At 33.1% G+C, this 19,298-nt stretch overlaps 5 protein-coding genes across 10 annotated transcripts; all 5 read left to right on the top strand.

Moving 5' to 3' along the window:
• Positions 1-18: 18 nt before the first annotated feature.
• Ubr1 (Ubr1 ubiquitin ligase) lies at positions 19-7,308 on the top strand. Of its 2 annotated transcripts, none has more exons than XM_047059745.2 (7): positions 19-773; positions 972-1,543; positions 1,621-5,198; positions 5,277-5,482; positions 5,556-6,068; positions 6,142-6,979; positions 7,044-7,308. In XM_047059745.2, exons 2-7 carry the CDS (start codon positions 1,095-1,097, stop codon positions 7,241-7,243), a joined length of 5,784 nt encoding a protein of 1,927 aa, XP_046915701.2. In that variant the 5' UTR covers positions 19-773; positions 972-1,094; the 3' UTR covers positions 7,244-7,308. The 2 variants fall into 2 exon arrangements, with proteins under 2 accessions (XP_046915701.2, XP_046915700.2); XM_047059744.2 differs by having other exon boundaries at positions 5,265-5,482.
• A 1,055-nt stretch (positions 7,309-8,363) lies between these two features.
• Positions 8,364-13,735, top strand: LOC124495555 (nose resistant to fluoxetine protein 6-like). Of its 5 annotated transcripts, XM_075733243.1 has the most exons (10): positions 8,368-8,852; positions 8,912-9,245; positions 11,022-11,136; positions 11,199-11,445; positions 11,554-11,647; positions 11,717-11,787; positions 11,846-12,022; positions 12,090-12,442; positions 12,552-12,902; positions 13,005-13,735. In XM_075733243.1, exons 3-10 carry the CDS (start codon positions 11,080-11,082, stop codon positions 13,605-13,607), a joined length of 1,953 nt encoding a protein of 650 aa, XP_075589358.1. In that variant the 5' UTR covers positions 8,368-8,852; positions 8,912-9,245; positions 11,022-11,079; the 3' UTR covers positions 13,608-13,735. The 5 variants fall into 5 exon arrangements, with proteins under 5 accessions (XP_075589357.1, XP_046914910.2, XP_075589358.1 ...); XM_075733242.1 differs by having other exon boundaries at positions 8,364-8,852; positions 8,912-11,445; XM_047058954.2 differs by lacking the exons at positions 11,022-11,136; positions 11,199-11,445 and having other exon boundaries at positions 8,367-8,852; positions 8,912-9,678.
• A 129-nt stretch (positions 13,736-13,864) lies between these two features.
• Positions 13,865-15,363, top strand: LOC124495508 (uncharacterized). Its single transcript, XM_047058900.2, has 3 exons — positions 13,865-14,081; positions 14,233-14,776; positions 14,857-15,363. Exons 2-3 carry the CDS (start codon positions 14,262-14,264, stop codon positions 15,143-15,145), a joined length of 804 nt encoding a protein of 267 aa, XP_046914856.2. The 5' UTR covers positions 13,865-14,081; positions 14,233-14,261; the 3' UTR covers positions 15,146-15,363.
• Positions 15,364-15,523: 160 nt separating this feature from the next.
• On the top strand, positions 15,524-17,316 carry LOC124495507 (sodium-dependent glucose transporter 1A). The gene is made up of 2 exons (XM_047058899.2): positions 15,524-16,019; positions 16,091-17,316. Exons 1-2 carry the CDS (start codon positions 15,948-15,950, stop codon positions 17,234-17,236), a joined length of 1,218 nt encoding a protein of 405 aa, XP_046914855.2. The 5' UTR covers positions 15,524-15,947; the 3' UTR covers positions 17,237-17,316.
• LOC124495505 (sodium-dependent glucose transporter 1) lies at positions 17,316-19,262 on the top strand. The gene is made up of 2 exons (XM_047058897.2): positions 17,316-17,848; positions 17,922-19,262. The coding sequence occupies exons 1-2, from the start codon at positions 17,765-17,767 to the stop codon at positions 19,128-19,130; spliced, it is 1,293 nt and encodes a 430-aa protein (XP_046914853.2). The 5' UTR covers positions 17,316-17,764; the 3' UTR covers positions 19,131-19,262.
• The last annotated feature ends 36 nt before the right edge of the window (positions 19,263-19,298 follow it).

Below are 19,298 nucleotides of genomic sequence, written 5' to 3'. Positions count from 1 at the left end.
GATTGATGAAGTGTTGATTGATCCCAGATACTCGATGGTTAATGATAATTTTCGGGTGGGTTTAAATACTAGATTACAATCAATTAGAAACATTCATTAAATCAAAGTCGAACATTCCATTATTTATGATATTCAAAACATCACAACTTTGATCATTAACAATCACATGTTTTGGATTTCAAATATGAATTTTTTTCTATAACAAATTCTACACGCCATCTACACACATAAAAAGTGAATAATAATTTCGAGCAGAAAAAAATGATGATCATCATTGATCAATTGTTACATACGTTGTATACGTTGTACATGACATCGAACATTTTATTTTTTTCAAAAGCAAAAATCCATTTAATTCTTAAAACTAATTGATAATTGATTATCTCATATCTAGCCAAAAGCATATTATTCATCACACGTGAAACAATTTTGAATTGGAGAATTTATTCATACAAAATGCAAATGATCCTAATATTTAGGTGTTACTAATGAGTTTTTTGTCGTCGTCGTCGTCGTCATGATGCTTATTGTGTGTGCGTGCGTGTGTAGATGTAAATGAATTAAACTATAAAAATCTGAAAGTGATATCATCATCAAAAACGAAATCGCATCATTGTGATGCATCATTATCCGAGTAATAAGTATAGTGTGTTTTCCTTATGTTCGGTTTTTATTCTTCAGCTGACATCACACAGCCAATATTATATTTTCACTTCGACTCGTTGAAAAAAAAAAATAAAAAATTCTATTCATTTCTTAATAATAAACATTGAGTAAGTGGAATTGTTGAAGAATTGGTCTATTCTTGTTTTTTTTTACTATGCATTGGTTGAGCACACTCTTTTTATTTGGTGTATGTGATTCTATTCAATTTTGTTAATCTCTCTCTCTCGTTTTTTCTTTTTTATTCACGCATGTTTATGTTTTGTTGTTGTTGGTGCTGGTAATTTCTAATCAAATCATTCCCATAGGCAAGTGCTAATTCTTCACAAAAAAAAATTCTTATTGCTCATACTGTTTGTATGTGGTAAAATTACTTCTGCTGATTCCATGCAGTGCTGAAAAATAATCATCATCATCATTGAAGAAAAAATATGGATAATTTTCATCTAGAAGAAAATAAACATCCACAACAACAACAACAACAATCGGAACGGAAATTGAAAACTTCGATTGAATTATCGGATATACTCAAGTATGCCAAATGTATCGATAATAATCTTCACAGTGATAATGGTGAATCATTTATCGATCTAATTGAAGAGCAATGGAAACGAATTGTTCCAGAACTATTCCGTCCGCAAATTTCGACATCACCGCAATCATTTGATGAACAGCGTGTGTATGAAGAATTGATCAAACCACTCGAATGTTTCATTACGGGTGTGGAACAATCACATGAATTATTGGATAAATTAAAAAACATTTCGAAACCACCACAATTATGTGGACGAGTTTTTAAATTAGGTGAACCAACTTATAGTTGTCGTGATTGTTCATCGGATCCTACATGTGTATTGTGTGTTGATTGTTTTAAACACAGGTATGTTACTAATAATTTAATCTGATAATGATTCGATTTTTAATTCGATTTTTGATCATTAAAAATGATAAATATAGTGTACATCGTCAACATCGTTATAGGATTAGTCCATCAAGTTCAGGATATTGTGATTGTGGTGATCCTGAAGCTTGGAAATGTGATGCTATTTGTTCATTGCATGCAGCAAAAAGAACCACAGATTCTGATTTATCCGCCATCCTATCATTGATGACCGAACAAGAATTCAATAATATTCTAATCCGATTACGAATTGTCATTCATTATGTACTTGATTATATCTATTTGTTGCTCAAATGGAATCAAACAGATCTACCGAAACGATTACAAACAACAAAACGGGTGGAAAAACCTGAAGTTAATCGATACGCATCTGTCTTATACAATGATGAAACTCATACCTATGAACATGTTATTTATGCATTGACAAAATCCATCAAATGCGATAACAAAAAAGCTACCGATTATGCAAACACTGTCGATCGTGAAGGACGTTGTGTCATATTTATTGGAACACAAGAACGATGCGATACTGTGAAATCTATTATTAGCGATACAAATCGAAAAAATGAGGAGAAAGTTCTTGAAGTTAAAGTTCTTAGCACACATCTGGTAGCTCATCAAACATTTGTCACCCGATTGATGGTATGGATAATGGAAATGTTACCGATTTGTAAACAATTTCGTCTGGTATTGGCCGATTATCTTTATCAACCTGGTCATCATTTTCAGCGGTTCAATGATTTCCAAGAACAATCATCGTCGATGGCCAATCTAAGTTTATTGGAAAAAATTATGCATTCGGATACTTGGTTCTGGAAATCGATTCGTATCTTATGGCATAAAATGTTCATGTCTGGTTTGTTGCTTGATCTGAAGCCAAAAAAACAATTTGCCCGATTATTCACACAACATTATCCACATTTACTTGAAGATTTCGTTAAAGATGATCATGAAGAACATGTATCGATATTATCATTATCGGTACAAATCTACACCGTTCCATCGATCGCTAGAATGTTGATTGAAGAGGAAAATGCAATCACTATTCTAATCAATACTTTTCTTGAATTAAATTTTTCTTACCATCAACAGGGACGTTTCAATTTCTCCACAACGCCAAATACACCACCCTTCAGACGATCGTATCGTGCGTTACGAGATACACATTATCTCCTTACACCGAAAATTGCTGATTTATTCGAATGGTCAACTGATCGTATTCGCAATCATTTTCTTGAAGGTGCCGAAGCATTTGCTAAATTATTGAAACGAACACAACAAATGGAAACAATGATACGACAAGTAGTTCAACACATTGAATACGAACCTGGTCGTGATATGTCAACGAAATTTGAATTCATACTGGCACCATTGATTAAATCGTTCATTGAATGGTCGATTACCGACTCTCAAATCTATTTGAATGTTTTCAACACTGGCTTACGTTTAGCAAAAGATTCATTCGATTATTATGCCAATGGCGGTGATAAACAGAACGAGAATCCGGTTACCAATTCACGATGTACCACTGTTCGACGTCATTATGCATTTCGATCAGCCATGGTTTGGGATTATAATGTCGGTCGAAAAGAGATGAGCATTCATACACCATTATCACGATTTTTAGCTGGCCTAATGTTACATTTACCGGAATTTCCCGATCTTTGGAATGAATATAATGATTATAGCAGTGATGATGATTGTGGTCGTTGTCGTCGATTAACACCATATCGATTGAACGCTGAATCAACAATGGAATTAGCTTTGCGTACACAAGTATTGCTTGGACAATTTCGTGCTGGAATGTGGCGTCGAAACGGCTATTCGTTTATCAATCAAATTCATTTCTATCTAAGCCCTAGTCTACGTGCTACAACCTATGATTTGGACATTTTAAATCTACAAATTGGTGCTGCTATGCTCGATCCAAATGAATTCATGATACATGTAATGTGTAAATATTCGGTCAATGTTATATTGGATGATCGTGAATATTCACCAAGTAAACGTAATGATGATGCCACTAGACATCAGATTACATTATTGGAAGAATTTCTTCGTCTTATTTATACGATTCTAGTCGAACGCTATACCGTGAAGCTTGGTTCCGTAAACGACGATGATTGTTGTAAGAATGAAATCATACAATGGTTATGTAAAGAATCAATGTCGAATTCTGAATTGTTTGCACATCTTAACCAAGATTATTGTGAGAAAAACATTGAAGATTTAATATTGGAAGTAGCAGAATTTCGTCGTTCATTATCCACCTCGAACACGGCTGGCCGCTACGTATTGAAAGATGTGTATCGTGAACGTTTCAATCCATTTTTCTATCATTACACTCGTCAGGATCAATCGGCTGCATACGAAACACAGATACGAATCAAACGTGATCGAAAGGAAAAACATCTTTGCTGTCCACCACCACCGTTGCCCGATTTTAGTGAACCATTTCGAACGATTAATCAGATTCTTTTATGCGATGTAACATTGACATTATTGAAATGTCTGCTGGAGAAAACGATCGATCTTAAGGATATTTATTTTTCCGATTTTCAATTTCAACAATGTCTTTATCTGATTGGTATTGCGTTGAATGAAGAGCTTAAATATCCAGACCGTTTCAAATTTAGCCAACGCGCCATAGATTTTAATATTGTTTCATTATTGGAACAATGTTCTACTCGCCACATTTTGACACGTGTAGAAATGCATCAAGGCCTTTATGATTGGTGTATGGATCGTTTCAAACAAGTGATGCTGCTACATTCATCATCAACATCGTCATCATCATCGATTTCGACAGATGAACCACAACAACAATTGATTGAACAGAATCGAAATTCTACAACATTCGGTCATCATCAGGAACAAGAACGTTCCAGACGACGAAAAATGGCGGCAGCTCGTCAAGAACGAATTTTACAGCTAATGCAACAACAACAGCGTTCATTTTTGAAAGAAAATGAAAAATATTTCAAAGAAAATCCCGTTTCTATCGATAACAATAATAGCAGCAAGAACAAAGATGTTTCAATGACCGATATGACCGGTGAAAATGATTCCGGCGAACTTGGTGTTGCATTTGGAGCACGACGTACTACTTATAATAATAGAATAATGAATTCGGATGATGTATTCACCTGTATATTGTGTTTGGAAAGCCAGGATGTGAATACAAATAATGGTCGATATTTACTTTTAGCCGGTTTTATACAACAATCGACTGTTTTGTCGAAAAATCGTTCGATGCCAACATGGAAAGATACGGAAAATATTAATTGTATGCTAACAAGATCGGATCATAATTTCTGTCCATTCATAAATACATGCACTCATTATATGCATAATGATTGTTTTGAAAAATATTTCGAAACAACCATGCTGAATGAACGTCGACGATCAGCACATCGTTATCCACGTGTTACATATGATCTACATAAACGGGAATTTCTTTGTCCATTGTGTGAAACATTATCCAATGTCACTATACCGATTATGCCATCATTAGCACAGCCTGTAAAACCGGCAACAATTGCCGCTGAAATGACAATAGATCAATGGCTTAATGCAATGTTGGTTATATTACAAAGCTGTAATTCGATTTGGATCAACGATGTCAATGATCTAAGTAAGTTTTAGATTTTATTTTATTTGGAAATCTTTTATTTTTTTTGTATGATAAACCTTTTAAAAGTTTATTCATCAGGCAAAGTTCCTGGATTTTCTAAAGGTTTTTCTCAATTAATCGCTTCATTGACCGATGATTCATTGAAACAAACGATGCAATCCTTCAAGCAAGAATATGATCTAAATAGACAACCGATTATCGATGTGGATGCTGTCGAATCACAACGTGATATTCGTGGTGAAATTGTGGGCAATTTTTATAAAACGATAAACGAAAAAACTATCGTGAGTAATTAATTTTAAAGAATTTTGTTACATTAAAAATTTTATACTGAATTTTATGGCCAATTGTCAACAGTGTCCTGATGATGCATTAACATCCGGATTAGATGCTCCTCATGATTTGATTCAATGTTTAAATTGGTCGATATCGTATACACTTCAAGTGATGGAACGTTCAATGCGGCTTGATGAACGAAAACGTTTGTCAATGGATCAGATGGTCGATACGCGTCAATATCAATGTCTAAAAGCATTGATCAAGATGGCTCGTGTACAATCAAATTTTATGCATACCTTAAATCAACGACGTGTATTTTTGTATTTAATGAACTACCTGCTTGTCACAACTGTCTATCAATCAAGTCCTTACCATCTATTAGATGTTGATGCATTTACATTGTTAATTTCCTTAATGATAACTTCACCATCATTTTTCGTCGATGATTCACCCAATAATCAATCTAATCGTTTATTTTGGGTACATCACCAAGATGATCGAAGTAAACACCAGAAAAATTTTATTATGCCCATTGGCAATAATTTTGAACGAAATATCATTGAATTAATGCTAACTTTTCACATTGTACAGGTAAGTGTAGAAAATTTGATAATTTTTTTTTTCTTAAAAATTAATCAATTTTACCAAATTGATTGATCATTAGATTGTGTTGACAAATGATAATTTAGTCGATTCGACACCAATTGATGAACCAATGGATGTGGATGGCAATGAATGTACATCATCATCACAGTTGAAATCCGATGATGATGACTCAAAATCAAATTCACCCAACAACAGTCCTTTGTTGGTGGCTTCGTTCTGTAAAGACATCTTGATTGCTGCTGGTCATAAATTTTCTGAAGATGAATTGATGGCAAATGCAAGCCAAATTGAAGCTTTCATTAAACAACGTACATTACCGTTTCTTCGATCGAGTGCACTATTTGCGTATTTCTTGACCGAAATTCGATGGCCAGAACGATTGTGGAATCAAAGTAAAGATAAAAACATCACTACAACAATTGAATATGACCTGCTATGCCGATATCTGGCCATTGAGCGTGATCTCGGTTTGTTATTGCAATCGATCAATCTACGTCATTTGTGTCTGATTTGGACACGACACCAAAAGCTATCGACTTTATTTGAACAACCAACTGCTGGTACTGTTCGAACATGTTTGTCCTCATCGAATCTCTACCTACGACAGCCACATGAAATCAATCGTTTGGTGAAGTTGCCATACGATTTTAGTGATCTCATCAATTCGGTGGTTAATTTTACCTGTCCGAATTCGAATGGTGGTGAAAGTCGTTATCCAACCATGTGTTTGATATGTGGAGAAATTCTTTGTTCACAAAATTATTGCTGCCAACATCGTGTGGGTAAAGAATCGGTGGGCGCCTGTACCTATCATTCACAACAATGTTCGGCTTCGATGGGCATTTTTCTTCGTATACGTGATAACAAGATTCTGTTGTTGACATCCCGAAGTCGAGGTATTATATGTTGTTATTTTATTCATTCAAGTTTAATAAATAATTTATTATTAATTTTATTCAGGTTGTTATCTTGCATCACCATATGTGGATAAATTTGGTGAAACCGATTCCGGTCTTTGCCGTGGTCATCCAATGTTTCTTTCCGAACCGGCATATGAACAATTATATAAAATATGGTTTCGCCACGGTATACCTGAGCAAATTGTTCATCTAATGGAAACATCGAATTCATTACCAAGCATTAATTGGAATATGATGTGATATTAATAATAATACTATATACTATTTAATTATAAATAAATAAAGCAAATTTTGAAAGTGAGAAAGTGAAAATCTGATTATATTTGATGATCATTAGTTAATATCAAACTGACGAAAAAAATGGAAAGGAAACTCAAGAAAAGTATCATGATTTGAATTGACCACATCTTCTTGGTATGTTATTTTTTCCCATAATTGAAAGATAATTTTTTCCAAAAAATCCACTGCATAGATATGATTGATTAATTTATCGTTGAAAATGAAGCCATCATCATCAATCGTCGATTTTACAATTGCCATGCGATTGCGGATTTTTTCTGTTTGATATATTCATGTAAATGTCGAATTACGAATGAATTTTGCAATGATATCCCTTGATAATCTAATGATTTGAAAACTAGATGACCTTCCTATCTATAGATTATTCATTAATAATGATGATGATGACTGTGCGTCGTACAGACAGACACAGACACACACACACATAGAGGCAACAAGTTGTTTGTTGTTGTCGAAATAAAAGTGTACAACAAATGCAACTTTTTTTTGTTTCTGGAAATGATGATGCTAATATACTGAAATATAAATTGAGAGCTCGTTCAAGATCAAGGATTTGTGTGTTGCGTGTGTTTGTTTTGGGCAAATAAAATTCAAAACAACAAAAAAAAAATAAAAGAAAATGGTTGCATTAAAATTATATTCAAGGATCATCATCATCGATAATTATACACACGTATTATATTAGTACATAGATATGCACATGTTTGTCATTTCAAGATTTTTTTTATTCGAAATGAAATGAAAAAACTACTGCTGATCACCGAAAAAAACTTGAACTTGAGAACAAAACAAAAAATCATCATATCATTGATCAATGAACAAATAAAAATTTCTTCATCAATTTTTTTATTATCGAAAATTTTAACAATAACATTAGAACATTAATGATGATGATGATGATGATGATGATTATCATTATTATTAAAAAACATCAATCACCATCAGTCGGACAAAACGGAATGAATGAATCATATTTTCTGGCTATTTATTTATCTATCATTTTCATATTCAAAAAAAAATCATCATCATTAAATAATTAATTTTTTTTCCAACCGATTGATTGTTTGATTGATCAATCAGTTGACAGATTTTTTTCTCTTATCGCGATTATGGATTTATTATTGTTCATTTTTTCTTTCTTTATATTTCATCACATGATCGGAATTGCATATACATTTTTTGTGCCAAAGGAAATTAAATTATTGGGTGGTTGTTTTATGCCAAAATCGATAATTGAAATGACAACTGGAAAGACAAACAGAAAACGAACAGAATGCTTGTTATGATGAACTCTCGTTTTTCTCCTTTATTGATTAATGATTACAGGTAGTTTCCAATGTGCCAATAATTCATTATCATCATCATGATATGACCACTTCCATTTGAAATTCACTGCAAAACATTGCATACACACGCAAATCATAATCATTAGCTTACAATAATAATGATAATGATAATCTTTCAATCCATTCTACAGCATTCTACAAGTTTTCCCTCTTTCTCTATCTCTCTCTCCACCCAATTCTTTGATTCGTTGAAAAAATGAATGGTATGTATGTATATAAATTGAGCATTCCGATGGTATAAATGTTTTTTCAATTTTTCTAGATTTGATTGAAATTTGATTAACTATTCAATAGTTTTGTGAATTTATGAATTCATTCATTATCAATGATCAATGTATCAATGGTACAGTGAACAAAAGCCATTTAGATGGCCATCATTCTCACTGTTTTCATCATTGTTTGTTATTGTTGGTGTTGTGATTTTAACTAATGTTGTGATCTCAATTAAATCGACACCATCATCAACGACAACATCTTCTTTGCCGGTAATCGATGGTAAATGGCAACCATTATTAAATCTAAATGATGATACCATACGGCAATTATTTATGCCACGATTATTGGATCTAAACCAAGTGGCATCTAAATGGAATAATGTAAGCGAGGCTTGTCGTCATGATATCCGGCACGCATTGACCGATATGTTCGATGTATCGCCACAAAATCGAAAAGCATGGCCTTTTCAAATGTTTGATTCATGGTCCAAAATGCCTCCAAGTGGAATGTTTCGTGGAACGATCACCGATTATGGTGATTATGATCAATGTTTATCGATTATCGAACCGATACGTTCACAATATTGTCTTGTAGATTTCAGTATGCCGATGCCAAAATCACAACCTCCACCAAATCATAATTTTTTTCATAAAACTCTCGGTTTATTACCCGAAACATTTCCGCGTCGAAATGAATCAACAATATATGAACATTTGGAAAAATATTCCTCCATATTCTATTATACATATGTTGAGATGGCTATTTGTATGCCAATCGTTTGCAATCAAGATGATCTTGAAACAATTCTAAAAGGTAACATTTATAATTAGTTTAGGAAGAAATTATTAATTATTAATCAATCTATGCTTACAATTTCTTGTTTACTTGAACTTGAACTTTTTCGTTTTGATTATTGTAATTTGTTTCAGTAGTTGCTTCATAAGCATGTGTCTGTGTGTATGGTATGTAAGAAACATGCAATAACTTTTAGCTATCTATAAACACTGATTGCTATTTTGGTTTGTCATAATTCCTGTGAAATTTTTATTTTTTAAATTTGGAGTTTTTTATTATCATTAAGAAATCAGAAATCATTTTCCTCAGAATTATTATTGATTCCTTTTTGAATTCCACATAGATTTGAAAAAATGGTTGATCGATCAAGGTTTCATTCAGAATTAATTACTTGCTTATCATCAGCAATTTTTTGGTTAAATTAATTTTTGATAGTGAAACAGAACAACAGTTCCTAAAGTTTATTTATCGATCGGGATGTGTGTATGTGTGTGTGTGCGTGTACAAAACTGAATACTATGATTGATTGATTGATTTTGTTATCATTTCCACCGAAAAAAGAGATGACCAAATGATTTTTTTTACTAAGGGCATTCAAGTGAAAAGTGAGTATGAGAGACCTTCATCCTTCAAAAATTATCATCATCATCCTACTGAGTTGAGTATCCAATTGAGTTTCATTCTTTTTTTTAAAAATGAAATATTTAATCACATCATTGTATGCAAAAAATAAAAAATAAAAATTTCCATCAGAAACGACAAGCACAACGGATGGACACGCATATATTTAATCAATTGATCTAGTTGTCTCTCTTTGTTATATGCGTGAACGATGTATTTATCGACCGGAAGAGATTATGAATCAATTGTTTCAAGTGTTACAAAACATTGTGCACAGTATGGCATTGTTGTTGTTGTTCTGGATGAAAAATAGTGAATTCGATTTTTCAACAACAACAACAACAACAACAAGATTGATAACAAGCTGAGATGTACAGATTTTTCAATGATGATGATGATGTGTAGGTCTATAGACTCTTCTAGTGTTTTTGTCAAAACTCTAGATTATTTTTCCCTTTTCATTGTGTCGACCAACAACGACAAATTGATGTGGATCAAAAATTGTTCCAGCATTTCAATATTTGTTGATTGTAACACGGATCCACATTGTCATGTTGTTATCGTGGAAAAGTTTCCAACTGAATTCGTTGTTAGTGTTGGTGTTTGTATTCGGCAATTATTGTACTGAATCCACTATTCATATTGGTAAATGGATTGGACCCAATTATTATTATTATCAACGATTATGGTATTGGTCTATGGCTTCATCGCCTCCCGATAATAATCACACTCATCATCAGCAATGGCCAAGTGATCAATGTCGTCGTGATCTACTTATTAGTCTTAAATCATTACATCATGATCGAAGATGGGCATTGTACTTATTTCAATCATGGGCTCGTATACCACCGCCAGGTATTTTTGCCGGTACAATAACTGATTATGGTCATTATGATCAATGTCTTTCCATTAATCAGCTATTCGATTCACCTATACAACCTCAATATTGTCTTATTGATCTATCAATACCATTGCCTAAACCTATGCCTTCACATCATAATCTTAATCATCGAATGAAACCATTACATCCTTCTATTGCCGATCTGATCTATCGTGATCGATTGGAAGAGATTACTTCCATATTTTATTATGCTAATTTTCAATTCGGTATCTGTGTACCAAAAGCCTGTACCGAACAGGATATTGAACTTGTAGCAAGCCATGGTAAATAATAATGACCACTGTGTTTATAGCTTACCAAATTTCTTCAAAGAATCAATCAAGATTTCAATCATATGGATTGATAAATTTATTTTTTTCTTTTCTAAAAAGATGCCGAAAAAATTGGATTGGAATTGAAAAAGCTTTCATGTGAATATCGACATACGGAACGTTGGCGTCCAAATTTGCCACAATTTCTTGCCATGTAAGAATTCATTAATGATGAATTGAATATTTTTTTTCGGTGATAAAGTTGAATTTTTAAAAATTTCAGTTTAATGTTGTTCATCGTTTCGGCACTGTCTACCGTCGCTCTTGTACATGATTATATACATGGTCAGAAAGGTAAGTGATTCTAAAAAAGAAAATGTTAAACTTTACAATTACTCAATTACTCACACAGGTCAAAATGAATTCCTTGCATGTTTTTCACCGGCTCGAAATTGCCGCAAGTTATTCATGACACAAACATCCTCTAGCGGTAATGATGAATTATCCTGTGTTCATGGTATTCGTGTGCTAACCATTTGTTGGATCATTATGGGTCATACACTTGATTGGAACAATCTGAATGTTTACCGTAAGCGATGGCTGAAATTCATTGAAATTGATTGATTGGAATTGCTTTTATTTGTTTTACTGCATAGGCGATACATTTCTTATTAAAGAAAGCCTTTCCGATTTGATGAAGCAACCGTTTTTTCGAACACATTTTTCCGTGGAAACATTTTTCTACATTACTGGTTTGCTAACATCATATATAACGCTTGGATATACGAAAGGAAAATTGGAAAATTTCAGTTCAATTGCCTATCTAGTGCTTCGTTATCTTCGATTGACGCCACAATTGGTGGCATTCATGTTACTTACAAGCCTGTTGCCGATCATGTTTGATGGACCACTTTGGAAGATGTACAATGACCGTATGATTGGCCAATGTCATCGTACTTGGTGGCATAACCTTATTTATATGCAAAATATCATTGAAAATGAAAATATCGTAAGTGTGCTATATTTATTCACTCATTCATTCATTCGTTGGTTGTTTGTAATTTGTTCTTTTTATTTGTTTTTTTCTTATCATCATCATGTGACCACAACATCAATAGTGTGCAATTCATACCTGGTTTTTAGCTGCCGATATGCAATTACATTGGCTTGCATTATTGCCCATCATCGCTATGCTTAAAAATGCTCGAATTGGATTAATTTTCGCTAAATTTTTGGTTCTAATGTTCACTTTACTAAGTAGCCTTATCATTTATATTGGCCAATTACCACCAGGCTATGTGGTGACAAGTAAAAGTGATTTTTTGGATGAACAAGGCAAACCAAGCGAATTGGTCAGATTCTTTCATAAACCATGGAATCATTGTAATGTTTTTTTCATCGGTTTCATTTTCGGTGTTTATCTACATCAAAATATTTCCAACATTTCATGTAAATTACAAATGAACAAGGTATGCTACTTTTGTTTTGCCAATGAGAGAGCGAGAGAGAGGTGAGAAATGATTTTTAATCAAACCATAATAATACATTTGTTTATCTTGTGACAAAAACAGGGAAAGAAGGTTGCTTTCTGGTTGCTGGCATTTTGTGGTTATTTATCGTGCGTCTATTCCAATAGTTTCTATCTATTCGGTCGTCCATATGAACCGATTTGGTCGGCCCTGATCTTTCCATTGAATCGTATATTATGGGCATTAGTTTTAACATTGATCATCTGGCTTTGTATCACCGGTAATGGAATGTGGATTGGCCGTCTATTATCATGGTCAGCTATACGACCGCTGTCACGAATGACATTCGCCGTCTATCTTGTACATGCATGGACATTCACCGTTCTAATTGGTACGAAACGTGATCTGATCGACATTCGTCCAACATCGATCATATTTTTGTTCGCAAGTATGGTATCCATTTCCTATGTATTGGCTTTCCTATTCACCATTCTATTCGAATCACCATTCATACATATGATGGATCATGCTAAAAAATCTATGCTTATGCCAGCTAGTGATCAAATGAAAAAAACACATACCATTGTGCATTTGACCGAGAAAAACGATAATATTCATCATCATCAATATGAAAATTCTCAGCAGCAGCAGCAACAACAACAACATTCATCACTGTTGACCAGAGTTGAATCGACCAATATCTGATGTGACGACAACGAATCATCATTATCATGAGCATATCACGTCTATCTAGAATTAGATAAATAATAAATACATTGTGAAATTTTTTTCTATTTATAATTGAAAATAAAGACAATTCTATTCTATTTTCATCCATTAGTTTTTTGTTGTTGATTAACTCATCCATCGAAATCAAACAAAACGATTGAATGCCAAAACATCTATGTACCCTGCTGTTATATTAAATTATCTCTTTATATTTTTTTTAATTTGCAAGTTTCGAGGTGGATCAACACTTGTTTTTTCTGTTGTTATTGCAAATATGATGATGAAAGTGTTAAGTAAAATCGGCTGTTTATTCACTTCACTTTTCACATATACATGTGATAGTTTTTTTTTTTTTTTTTGGTTTTGTTTTCATTAATACAACAAACAACAAAGAATGAAGAAAAATAACATAACATTCTACAATTGATGATTGGCGTCATCAACGAACAGGTACGAAATATTACACCCTACATGATGATGAAAACGTTATTATTATCATATACCATTAGCCACTAGAAGAATTGATGAATAACCATCCAACAAAAATCATTATATAAATACGACAAAATTAAACATTCGATATACTTTTTTCTTTTTTCAGCTATCATTCGAATACCAGAAGTAAACAAAATGAATTCTCGACCATTTTTACTTGTTTTCATCACTTTTTTCATACTCGGCTACCATCATCATCATCATATGGCTCAGGCAGCAGCAAAACGTTTGAAAAGTCGCAATACAGCCAAACGAATTCGATCGGCTTGTGATCATAAAGAGATGGAATCCTGTAGCCAAAAATTAACGATGATTGGTGATGAAAAATTCATCTTTCCAACAAGTGTCAAACAGATGGAGAAACGATGTCGTGATATAAAATCATTGCAACGATGTGTCAAGAATAATGCACAGAATTGTTATGACACGGATACGAATCGTTATATATTGATCCTGTTGTACAGCATAACCAAAACGAATCGTGCTTATTGTCGTAACAGTAAAAAACGACTAGCTTTTATCGGTTTTGGCAAATGTGCCAATAAAAATATCAAACTATTGAATCAATATATGGCTGGTTTAAATCGAGATTTTCATTCCATCAAACATTTGAACAAAGACCAAAAATTGACCATACCGTTGCTTTGCTGGTGAGTAATTGATCATCATGATTTTCAGTTTTCAAGTTGCATATACTAACCACTAACCATTATCATTTGGAAAAACACAGCAATTATCACAAATTCAAAACTAATATAGCGAATTTATTCGAGGATCAATGTCCAGATGATTTGCCCGAAGTGGAAAATCTACTCAATGGCTATGTGGGAGATTTATTGAATGTCGGTTGTGGTGATTTCGGTGATGACGATGATCGTTGTGATTCGGTGATTAAGAAGACACCGAATTGGACTGAACCATTGGAACATAAAGACTTTATCATACCACTCGTTCAGATTATTGATCAAATCAATACGGTGCCAAATTCGACAGAATTGGACAACACTAGACTTGACTGACATATTTACTTTTAAATAATCAAAATCATCAAAATAATCATTCATTCTTGAATCTCTGGACAAAAATTTGATATATTGATAAAAAATAAAAACCATTCTAAAAATGTTACAATATCGATAAGAGATGGAACCACGCGTCACATTGAATTTTGATATTCCACATTCAATAAGCCATTTGTAGTTGAAAATGTACATCAATCTGTTGGAAAGAATAAAAATGAGAAACTAAAATTGAAAATGACTGTAAAATCCCAGTACAGAAAATGACGATAAACAGATTTTCTAGAGTAATGGGAAAAAACTAGAAGCAATGGGTATTACCCATAAAATGAAAAACATTGCTCATGATTTGATGGTCATCGCGAGGTAACAATTCAGATTGATTGAATCAAAAAAGTATTTTGATTGATTGATTAATAGAGAGAAAGAGAGAGAGAGAGAGACATTGTTGCTTATCTCTTTTTTTCAAAAATGATGATAAGAATTGTGTATAAATTTCATTGTCAATGATCATATGAAAAGATTTTAGATTTGAGTTATTTTTTTGGCTATAAATCATCAAATCAATACAATAATAATGAAGAGGCCTATGAGATAATGCTGTGCGAAAATAATAATAATAATGAATTGTTGATGGCGATAATTACAATCTAATCAAACGTTCAAAGCAAAGTCATCCGGATGTAAATGATTTAATGTAAATGGCATCAGCCATAAAATCAAACCATTTTAAGTAGTAACCGAGTTATGATTTTGAGTTATTATCGTTCATTCGATTTTCGGTGCATCAATAATTGAAAACATGATGGAAAACCCCAAAAAAGTGTCCAACATACTTTATACGATCACTATATTTTTCAATCATTTTGCCTATGTAAGTACATTCTTTGATTCTTTTGTTTCAAGCATTCTTTTATCGTAAAATTCTGCAAATTCCATTTGAAGGGAATATCTTATTATGCAATAGGTCCGGCATTGACCGATTTAAGTTACATTTATAATGTATCAGCAGCAACGTTAAGTTTGTTTCCCACATTCTTAGCATTGGGCTACATGATTGGATCGTTGGGTGGAATCGTTTATAAATGGCTCAATAGGCAATTAGTTCTGATCACCTTGGTTGCCACAATGGCTGTTATGATTGCATTCACACCATATTTCGGTTCCATAGAATTATTCTTCGTGGCAACAGCATTATTATCGATTGGTGGCGGCTGTTGGGATAGTGCCATCAATGTATGGATAGTTGAAATGTGGCCCGATCATCAGGCATCGGTTATGCAGGCTTTACAATTTATGTATGGAATTGGTTCGATAATTTGTCCATCATTGATGTCACCATTCGTGAAAGGTATTACGAATCAGACTGTGAATGTTGAAGCAAGACAAACATCGTTGATGAAACCATTCATTGCGATCGGTATAATACAGATAATTGGTCCGATAATATTGTTATTTTTATTCATAATCAAACAATATGAAAGACCGAAAAGTTGTAAAGAAGGAGATACATCATCGATACCAATCGCACATCGATATACCAAATTAATCTTAGTATCATTATTATTGAGCATCTATACAGCTGCTGAACAAGGATATTTTCTATATTCACCAACTATGTTCCAATATTGGACACCGGCAATGACAGCAAGCCAATCTGCGATATTGCTGGCATGTCTAACAGCCGCATTTACCGTTGGCCGATTATTGACGGCATTCATATTACTGCGATTAAAACCGGACATAATCATCTGTTATCATTTAATATTGATGATATTGGCACTCACTTGGTTATATTTTGGCCGTGAATGTCGTACGATGGTTTATTCAGCTACCATTCTGCTTGGATATGGTTATTCAGCAATGTGGCCAGCCATTATTGCATTTACCGAACGTCATCTAAAGCTAACAGATCGTGCAAGTTCATTATTATTTTTTGCCTCACAATTAATGACATTCATCATACCATTCATGATTGGTTCACATTTGACCACGACGCCATTAGTTTTACTCATTTATGAAGCCATATCGATAGCCATTTGTTTTATATTGTTTACCATTGTTAACTTGTTGATTCGTTTTGTTCCATAATGTCGATGTTTATCAACTAGAATTAATGATAAATCAATTAATATTCCACTTAAATAATAATGATGATGATGATGGTGATGAATATGTAAGAAATATCATTTTGTGATCAACAATATTTATCCATGGTTAGATGATTACAATTGTTGATCAAAGTTTAGTCAATTGAACCATGTTTTTTGGTGAGGTACAAACAAATTTTTCCATTGATAATCAAGTGGATCTAATCGATTGATAATATCATCTCGTGACTAATGACAATTCTGCATCGATATTACATCGACAGATTTTGAACAGGATCTCTTTAGTAGTAATATTTGGAAAGAAAGAAAAGAAAAAATCATGTGGATCATTGAAAACATTTAGCCAAAAATATAAAATCTGTTAACATTAATCATCACCAATCTATGCATTGGAAGTTTGACATTTTGTTGTTATTGTTATTGTTTGAAAAAAGTAAAATTATGAGAATAACGAACCGATTATCGTTTGCCATTCATTTGTTCCCGTTAATTTTAGTAAGAAGCAATAATGAAAATAATGAAGAATACGACGAATCGAAGAAAATCGAATATAGTATATACGGTTCTTATTTATATGAATTACATTGCATTCGTAAGTGTGAAACCATGTTTATTGACATTCAACATCATCATCATGATAATGATTATTTGCTTCGATTCTATAGGGAATAACATGTAATGCATTATGGCCAGTGTTGATAGATTTATCCTATATTTACGATGTATCGAATGAAACATTGGATTTTTTGGCTACATTCGCTGCATTTGGCTATATGATTGGATCATTAACTGGTTTCATCTATAAATGGATTAATCGACAATTAGTATTGATTTTTATGGTGGCAACAATGGCTTTTCTGATAGCATACACACCTTATTATTCGTCCATTTATCAACTTTTCGTTGCCACATTGATCATCGGTATTGGTTCTGGTTCATGGGAAAGTTCCAATACAGTTTGGCTAGTAGAAATGTGGCCCAAACACCAAGCATCAGCAATTCAAATTCAACAATTCATGTATGGAATAGGATCGATAATTAGTCCATCAATGTTGGCACCATTCGTACAGGGTATAGCCAATGAAACCGAAGTTGGTGTGGAATCCAGAAAATCTTTACTAATCAAACCATTCATCACTATTGGTGTATTACAATTGATTGTACCGATAATCATGTTCATAATGTTTTTTTGTGATCGATATGAACGAACGGATCGATCGTCATCGATCATTTCTGCATCATTGAAAAATACAGATGTAGAAAATGATGCGACAACTGCGGATGATGCTGATGCTGATGCTGATGATGTAAAATACCGTTATGTAAAATTATTTTTGGTTGGTTTTATGCTAGCTGCATATATGGGCGCCGAAATGGCTTACAATGATTATTCGGATACAATGTTCCAATATTGGCAATCGGATCATTTAACCGCGACTGAATCAGCTACTGTAATGGCATGTTTAAGCACTGGTTGTACGGTAGGCTGTTTAATAACGGCCATAATATCACTACGGATAAGACCCAATATAATTATTGCTTATCATTTAGCAATGATTGTCGTAGCGTTATCATTGTTATATTCAGGTAGACAAATTCGAATCATCATTTATATTTCCAATTTGATACTTGGTTATGGATTTTCAGCAATGTGGCCAGCAATCATTGCTTTCACCGAACGTCGTTTCCGATTGACCGATCGTGCCAGTTCGTTGATATTTTTTTTCAATGAATTAGCCGTAATGTTCTCACCGGTATTAATCGGCCAGTATTTAACAACCGAACCATTGATATTATTGCTACTTGAAGCTATTTATATGGCTATCAGCATTATTTTGTTCATTGTAATTACTATGTTAGTCGTGTTGACATAATGAGAATGAGAAGAGAGAAAAAGAGAGCCAACATTTTTTCCAATCAATCAATCACTAATTATTGATTATCAACAATAATGTGATGTGATCGATAAAATATTAATAAATTAATTTCTTGGAATGGTGATAAAATGATAACCATCATCATCTTCATCGGATGTAATCTTG

This window comes from Dermatophagoides farinae, chromosome 8 (genome assembly GCF_024713945.1).
Source record: "Dermatophagoides farinae isolate YC_2012a chromosome 8, ASM2471394v1, whole genome shotgun sequence".
Classification (NCBI taxonomy): Eukaryota; Metazoa; Arthropoda; class Arachnida; order Sarcoptiformes; family Pyroglyphidae; genus Dermatophagoides; species Dermatophagoides farinae.
This window is presented reverse-complemented; position numbering and strand designations above follow the sequence as displayed.

Coding starts and splice junctions, on each gene's coding strand:
- LOC124495507 (XM_047058899.2), top strand. CDS start 15,948: ATGATGGAAAACCCCAAAAAAGTGTCCAACATACTTTATACGATCACT. Junction 16,020..16,090: donor TTTTCAATCATTTTGCCTAT/GTAAGTACATTC, acceptor TTCCATTTGAAG/GGAATATCTTATTATGCAAT.
- LOC124495508 (XM_047058900.2), top strand. CDS start 14,262: ATGAATTCTCGACCATTTTTACTTGTTTTCATCACTTTTTTCATACTC. Junction 14,777..14,856: donor ACCATACCGTTGCTTTGCTG/GTGAGTAATTGA, acceptor GGAAAAACACAG/CAATTATCACAAATTCAAAA.
- Ubr1 (XM_047059744.2), top strand. CDS start 1,095: ATGGATAATTTTCATCTAGAAGAAAATAAACATCCACAACAACAACAA. Junction 1,544..1,620: donor GTTGATTGTTTTAAACACAG/GTATGTTACTAA, acceptor TGATAAATATAG/TGTACATCGTCAACATCGTT. Junction 5,483..5,555: donor CGATAAACGAAAAAACTATC/GTGAGTAATTAA, acceptor AATTGTCAACAG/TGTCCTGATGATGCATTAAC.
- LOC124495555 (XM_047058954.2), top strand. CDS start 8,982: ATGTATCAATGGTACAGTGAACAAAAGCCATTTAGATGGCCATCATTC. Junction 11,648..11,716: donor TTGCCACAATTTCTTGCCAT/GTAAGAATTCAT, acceptor TAAAAATTTCAG/TTTAATGTTGTTCATCGTTT. Junction 11,788..11,845: donor TTATATACATGGTCAGAAAG/GTAAGTGATTCT, acceptor TTACTCACACAG/GTCAAAATGAATTCCTTGCA.
- LOC124495505 (XM_047058897.2), top strand. CDS start 17,765: ATGAAAATAATGAAGAATACGACGAATCGAAGAAAATCGAATATAGTA. Junction 17,849..17,921: donor ATATGAATTACATTGCATTC/GTAAGTGTGAAA, acceptor TCGATTCTATAG/GGAATAACATGTAATGCATT.